This window comes from Brachyistius frenatus, unplaced genomic scaffold (genome assembly GCF_029030835.1).
Source record: "Brachyistius frenatus isolate BFR_SWC_R1_liver_20210118 unplaced genomic scaffold, ASM2903083v1 Contig_291, whole genome shotgun sequence".
In the NCBI taxonomy this organism is placed as follows: Eukaryota; Metazoa; Chordata; class Actinopteri; family Embiotocidae; genus Brachyistius; species Brachyistius frenatus.
Window position 1 is genome coordinate 127501 of NW_027210890.1, and position 7611 is coordinate 135111.

Here is a 7611-nt window from a genome sequence, read left to right on the forward strand (position 1 = left end):
TAAAGTCTATGATTTTAAACTCTTTATCAACATCCAGAGTTCAGATTCATTCTTCTTTAATCTTTTTTAATGATGAATTTTAAGAAAATTTTTAAAAGTGTAGAAAAATAACTTGTTTGAAACAAGTTATTTTTCTACACTTTTAAAAATTGATTTGAACAAAAATCAGTGAAGAACAGAAACTCAAAGAGTTTCAACATTCTGAACTCAACTTTATTTTCTTTCTCTGACAGACTTTCTTATTTGTCCGACTGAAATATTGAAGATTTTTAACATTAAACTCGAACACGTAGACTCAAAACAGTGACGTGACGTCGGTTCGTTTAGATGTTTTTTTATTCAAAAGTAGATTTGAATATTCTCGTGAACTTTGTTCTCGAGGAAAAAAACTTAAAAAATCATCAAGAATCAAATTTTTTTACAAAAAGGTTCATATTCAGACTTTTAGCTTCAACACACCAGAAATTCAGCTGTTAATATCAGAGTGGAGCGTCGGAGGGACGAGCAGCGCCTCGACCGATCCGATGCAGCGCCTCGACCGATCCGATGCAGCGCCTCGACCGATCCGATGCAGCGCCTCGACCGATCCGATGCAGCGCCTCGACCGATCCGATGCAGCGCCTCGACCGATCAGCTGGTCTGCAGTCAGTAGTTTAAAGCACGTCGTTGGAATGATAGAAAACACCCAACAAAACGGAGAAAAAGAAATAATAATAATAATAATAATAATAATAATAATGATAATAATGAAAGGTTTGGCCTTGTGAGGATCCACCAAAACGTCACGTCTGCGTCTCGATCGTCCAACAGCACATTTAAAAAGTTTGTATTATCCTGCTCGGCTGCTCGAGCAGCTTTGGCTTCAATCTTCGGTCAGTTTGGTCCGTCGGCCGGTCGCTGGTCAGAATCCATCTTCAACATCAGAGAGCATCCACACGGCCGGTCCGATGGATCGGAGCGGGACTCATCTGAGCAGAGACAGAAGACACAGATCGGATCAGCCGGAGGGTCAGAACTAAACTCAGCTTCAACAGTGACGAGGACAGAAAACTTTACAAATATTTGTTTGGATATTTACTAATATTGTTTCCAAATATTTTACTGTTTTTAAAAATTTTTTTTACTAATCTTGTTTCCAAATAAGTTTTTCAGACATTTCATCGATTTGTTTTTTCGATATTTTATAAATATTTCGCACACATTTAAAAAAAAAGTCTTCAGACATGTTACGAATACTTTTTCACATACTTTGCTGATTTAATCTTGGAATATTTTACAAAAATGTTCCCATGTCACCGAGATAGTCTTCTGATATTTAAAAAAATAAATCCAGCAACACAAACTGATCATTTCGTTCAACGTTGTTTCAGCTTTTTGATGATAAATACCAAAATATGTATTTGTTAAAAAAAACAACTTTGATTTCATCTTATAAATATTTCTTCCTGTCGCTGTAATTTCAGATCTCTGTCCGGGTTCTGGTCCTGGTTCTGGTTCTGGTTCTGGTTCAGTGTTGTGTGTGGTGACCTCTGACCTGCGGAGGCTGCGAGCTTCGTACAGCGTGTCGTCCTCTTCGCTCTCCACCGCCTCCATCTCCACAGAGTCGTCGTAGTTCGACAGCAGGCCGTACTTCTTCCTGTGGGCGGGCTTCTTCAGCCTGACAACAACAACAACAACATCATCATCATCATCAAGTTTATTCTATAGAAATGGCATTAAATCGTGCTCTGCTCTACGCTGGCAGCTTTAAACATCACTAATAAGAGACTGCTGGTTAAATTAGTAGATTTATGAATGGAGTTTGGTTTGGAGTGACCAGTAAAGATGTCACAGTTAATTGAAGGTATAAGAAAACCAAACTGGTGGAAGAGGATCAGCGACACGTGATGACGAACTGAAGAGTGAATCCAACAGCTTTAAACAAAGTCGTGACTCACACCCTGAAAAAGAGTTAACCGCTGCTAACAGGAAGGAGAGCCTTAAACTGACAGAAATATGAATGGATCTTGGTGTGGCTTCAGTCCTCAGACAAATATACAGAATAGAGAAACTAAAAGTTTTACAAAGTTGGTAATAAGTGTTTGGTGAAGCAGGTCGAGATGAATGTTGGTTGGTTGATGAGATGAACGTGGAACTGAAGAGTGACTTCTGCAGCCATGTTTGCATGCACAGCTCATATGATCGACGAGGATGTCTAAAACAGCAGGAATTATCAATGAACTTTGGTATGACGTCTGTCTGCGTGTGAATGTTAATGGAGGAGACTGCAGTTACTCTCAGCTCAGTTCAGATGTGGTGCAACAGCAAAATACCTCTGACTGACTGTTCCTATCCGTTCCTTCCCGTTCCTTCCCGTTCCTACCCGTTCCTTCCCGTTCCTTCCCGTTCCTACCCGTTCCTTCCCGTTCCTTCCCGTTCCTATCCGTTCCTTCCCGTTCCTATCCGTTCCTACCCGTTCCTTCCCGTTCCTACCCGTTCCTACCCGTTCCTTCCCGTTCCTTCCCGTTCCTATCCGTTCCTTCCCGTTCCTTCCCATTCCTTCCCGTTCCTATCCGTTCCTTCCCGTTCCTACCCGTTCCTTCCCGTTCCTACCCGTTCCTTCCCGTTCCTACCCGTTCCTACCCGTTCCTATCCGTTCCTTCCCGTTCCTATCCGTTCCTACCCGTTCCTACCCGTTCCTTCCCGTTCCTACCCGTTCCTTCCCGTTCCTACCCGTTCCTTCCCGTTCCTTCCCGTTCCTATCCGTTCCTACCCGTTCCTACCCGTTCCTACCCGGTTCTACCCGTTCCTTCCTGTACCTTCCCGTTCCTATCCGTTCCTATCCGTTCCTACTCGGTTCTACCCGTTCCTTCCCGTTCCTACCCGTTCCTTCCTGTACCTTCCCGTTCCTACCCGGTTCTACCCGTTCCTACTCGGTTCCTATCCGTTCCCCGTTCCTATCCGTTCCTACCCGGTTCTACCCGTTCCTACTCGGTTCTACCCGTTCCTACCCGTTTCTACCCGTTCCTATCCGTTCCTACTCGGCTCTACCCGTTCCTTCCCATTCCTATCCGTTCCTACTCGGTTCTATCCGTTCCTTCCCGTTCCTTCCCGTTCCTACCCGTTCCTATCCGTTCCTACTCGGTTCTATCCGTTCCTTCCCGTTCCTACCCGTTCCTATCCGTTCCTACCCGGTTCTACCCGTTCCTTCCCGTTCCTACCCGTTCCTATCCGTTCCTACTCGGTTCTACCCGTTCCTTCCCGTTCCTACCCGTTCCTTCCTGTACCTTCCCGTTCCTACCCGGTTCTACCCGTTCCTACTCGGTTCTACCCGTTCCTATCCGTTCCTACCCGGTTCTACCCGTTCCTACTCGGTTCTACCCGTTCCTATCCGTTCCTACCCGGTTCTACCCGTTCCTACTCGGTTCTACCCGTTCCTTCCCTTTCCTATCCGTTCCTACTCGGTTCTACCCGTTCCTACCCGTTCCTTCCCGTTCCTATCCGTTCCTACTCGGTTCTACCCGTTCCTTCCCTTTCCTATCCGTTCCTACTCGGTTCTACCCGTTCCTACCCGGTTCTTCCCGTCCCTACCGTCCCTACCCGGTTCTTCCCGGTTCTACCCGTTCCTACCCGGTTCTTCCCGTTCCTACCCGGTCCTACCCGTTCCTACCCGGTTCTACCCGGTTCTTCCCGTTCCTATCTGGGCCAAACAGCTGAAATGGATTTTAAAGCACTTCCTATTCTGGCAGCACCATGTAGGTGGAACACATTAAAACCAAACTCCGTTCACAGATCCTCTGTTTTAACGTTCCTCCGCTCCTCAGCAGTTGTACGTCGTTTGTAAAACACGTGTTGTGTTTTTTTCGCGCAGCTGCGGAGCCGCTCTTTGGTTCCGCGCGCATATAAAATGAGAATATTGGTGATCACTTCGACATTTCCACTGATTGGTGTCGTTTCTCACCGCACGGCCCGGATGAGGAAGTAGAGCACTCCGATCACGGTGATGCCGATGAGGACGTACAGGGCCCTCTGGATCATCGAGCTGTCCGCGTTCAGGCCGTTCAACGGACCCGTCCCGCCGCTGTGAGTGGAGTTCAGCCCGCTGGAGTTCGAGGCGGCTCCGGACGTCCCGGGAAAGGTCGTCGTATCATTCGCGCCCGTCACGAGCACCCAGCAGATCGGCACGAGAGCCGCCGAGAGAACTCCGGAAAAAGTCATTTTACATCTGAAAACACTGAACGAAGAAGAAGAGGAAGCCACGGCGGCGGGACGCTGACCACTTCAGAACCGGTACCGGAGCAGAACCGGGATTTGTTTCAGTACACGTCACGCTAGCTGAAGTCCGCCGCCGCTCTGTTGACAGAAAGTAAAATCCCAACACGGAAGTTCTGCTGACGTCAGAGATCCGGAGATGAAATATTCCCCCGAGTTTGACTTGCAGGAAGTAGCTCAGGTCAACCAATCACAGGGAGGCGAGACACGAAGAGGACAAACAGCCCAGGATCACATCAACACACATGAAAAGGACACACGTCAACAAAATATACAAATGTAGGAGATAAAAACACGAATCAGATGGAAGCTGAACTGAAGAGCAGCTCTCCGAGTTTCAGACACATTCATCACTCACGTTTTACAACTAATGTACAACAGCTGAGGAGCAAAAGATCTTTAAAATACTGGATTTTCTAATGGAGTTTGGTTCAGGGTCTGTCTACAGGCAGGGCTCGGCAGGTTATAATGTTCATTATAATTTTCGGACATAGTTTTAATCAGAGGGTACAAAGGCAACATTAGCTGATGAATTATGAGATTAATCCAATCATAATATTAGTTTATGCTAAAAATGATAATAGATTAATCAACGTCACACCAGATTCCATTCATTAATCTATCAATTTAAACTACAGAGACTCTCATGGGGCTCCTGGTCCAGGTTTTTCTTTTTTATCAAAGTGACTGATAATAATAGAAAGAACCTCAGAGAGACTCAATCACAGAAGCAGATCAAATGTTGTTTCTGATCTCTTTTATTCCTTTTTACTTTAAAAAGTCTGCGTGACTGTCAGACTGAAATCAACTCTAATCCTGGTCCAGCAGCTGTTTACCTGAAGCTCTTTAACTGATGAGCACTGAGCGCACTCACATCTGGACCGATGACATCACACAGTGGGGATGAGTCCAGTCTCACCTGCCGTCCTCAGGTACATTTATATGTGCAGGTGTAGTAAGGTACCAAGGTGCTGCTGGGTGGTTGCTAAGGTGCTGCTGGGTGGTTACTAAGGTGCTGCTGGGTGGTTGCCAAGGTGCTGCTGGGTGGTTACTAAGGTACTAAGGTGCTGCTGGGTGGTTGCTAAGGTGCTGCTGGGTGGTTGCTAAGGTGCTGCTGGGTGGTTACTAAGGTACTAAGGTGCTGCTGGGTGGTTGCTAAGGTGCTGCTGGGTGGTTACTAAGGTACTAAGGTGCTGCTGGGTGCTTACTAAGGTGCTGCTGGGTGGTTGCTAAGGTGCTGCTGGGTGGTTGCTAAGGTGCTGCTGGGTGGTTACTAAGGTGCTGCTGGGTGGTTACAAAGGTGCTGCTGGGTGGTTGCTAAGGTACTAAGGTGCTGCTGGGTGGTTACTAAGGTACTAAGGTGCTGCAGGGTGGTTGCTAAGGTGCTGCTGGGTGGTTGCTAAGGTTATGCTGGGTGGTTACTAAGGTGCTGCTGGGTGGTTGCTAAGGTGCTGCTGTGTGGTTACTAAGGTGCTGCTGGGTGGTTGCTAAGGTGCTGCTGGGTGGTTGCTAAGGTGCTGCTGGGTGGTTACTAAGGTGCTGCTGGGTGGTTGCTAAGGTGCTGCAGGGTGGTTGCTAAGGTGCTGCTGGGTGGTTACTAAGGTACTAAGGTGCTGCTGGGTAGTTACTAAGGTGCTGCTGGGTGGTTGCTAAGGTTATGCTGGGTGGTTACTAAGGTGCTGCTGGGTGGTTGCTAAGGTGCTGCTGGGTGGTTACTAAGGTGCTGCTGGGTGGTTGCTAAGGTGCTGTTGTGTGGTTACTAAGGTGCTGCTGGGTGGTTGCTAAGGTGCTGCTGGGTGGTTGCTAAGGTGCTGCTGGGTGGTTACTAAGGTACTAAGGTGCTGCTGGGTGGTTGCTAAGGTGCTGCTGGGTGGTTGCTAAGGTGCTGCTGGGTGGTTACTAAGGTACTAAGGTGCTGCTGGGTGGTTACTAAGGTACTGCTGGGTGGTGGTTGCTAAGGTGCTGCTGGGTGGTTACTAAGGTACTAAGGTGCTGCTGGGTGGTTACTAAGGTGCTGCTGGGTGGTTGCTAAGGTGCTGCTGGGTGGTTGCTAAGGTGCTGCTGGGTGGTTACTAAGGTGCTGCTGGGTGGTTGCTAAGGTGCTGCTGTGTGGTTACTAAGGTGCTGCTGGGTGGTTGCTAAGGTGCTGCTGGGTGGTTGCTAAGGTGCTGCTGGGTGGTTGCTAAGGTGCTGCTGGGTAAGGTGCTGCTGGGTGGTTGCTAAGGTGCTGCTGGGTGGTTACTAAGGTACTAAGGTGCTGCTGGGTGGTTGCTAAGGTGCTGCTGGGTGGTTACTAAGGTACTAAGGTGCTGCTGGGTGGTTGCTAAGGTGCTGCTAAGGTGCTGCTGGGTGGTTGCTAAGGTGCTGCTGGGTGGTTACTAAGGTGCTGCTGGGTGGTTGCTAAGGTGCTGCTGGGTGGTTACTAAGGTGCTGCTGGGTGGTTGCTAAGGTGCTGCTGGGTGGTTGCTAAGGTGCTGCTGGGTGGTTACTAAGGTGCTGCTGGGTGGTTGCTAAGGTGCTGCTGGGTGGTTACTAAGGTGCTGCTGGGTGGTTGCTAAGGTGCTGCTGGGTGGTTACTAAGGTACTAAGGTGCTGCTGGGTGATTGCTAAGGTACTAAGGTGCTGCTGGGTGGTTACTAAGGTGCTACTGGGTGGTTGCTAAGGTGCTGCTGCGTGGTTACTAAGGTACTAAGGTGCTGCTGGGTGGTTGCTAAGGTGCTGCTGGGTGGTTACTAAGGTGCTGCTGGGTGGTTACTAAGGTGCTGCTGGGTGGTTGCTAAGGTACTAAGGTGCTGCTGGGTGGTTGCTAAGGTGCTGCTGGGTGGTTGCTAAGGTACTAAGGTGCTGCTGGGTGGTTGCTAAGGTGCTGCTGGGTGGTTGCTAAGGTACTGCTGGGTGGTTGCTAAGGTACTAAGGTACTGCTGGGTGGTTGCTAAGGTGCTGCTGTTTGTCTGTCAAAATGTACAGAATCATAAGAATGTTGTATATTCTAATAAATGTGAAATAAATATGTTCATTAATGGCTCCCTAAATTCATTTTAAAGTGTTTTGGTATTAATGGGAGATAAATATTTACATTTTAGGTTGTTTTGAGGTCATGTGATTGAAGCTTTTCTTCATCTTAACATTTTTTTATTTCTCAGATGAAAAGTCTCTGAGGAGTCAGAGTGTGATTTAAAAAGTAAAAGTCAGTTTTGACTGTCACATATATTATACATAACATACTAATAACCCTGTAAACATACAATCTATATCTGAAACAAAACATCAATTAAAGATGTGCATTACACGGTGTGATTCCCTGCAGCAGGTCACGTGTGACAGTGTGAGAGTTGCGGGTTTCCCGCAGGATCAAAGGCT

General features: G+C 47.7%; 1 protein-coding gene across 1 annotated transcript; it reads right to left on the reverse strand.

Annotated features, from left to right (window-relative positions):
• Positions 1–576: 576 nt before the first annotated feature.
• fam174c (family with sequence similarity 174 member C) lies at positions 577–4370 on the reverse strand. Its single transcript, XM_069722436.1, has 3 exons — positions 3941–4370; positions 1535–1657; positions 577–968 (listed from the first exon to the last, which is right to left on the reverse strand). Exons 1-3 carry the CDS (start codon positions 4195–4197, stop codon positions 965–967), a joined length of 384 nt encoding a protein of 127 aa, XP_069578537.1. The 5' UTR covers positions 4198–4370; the 3' UTR covers positions 577–964.
• Between the last annotated feature and the right edge of the window lie 3241 nt (positions 4371–7611).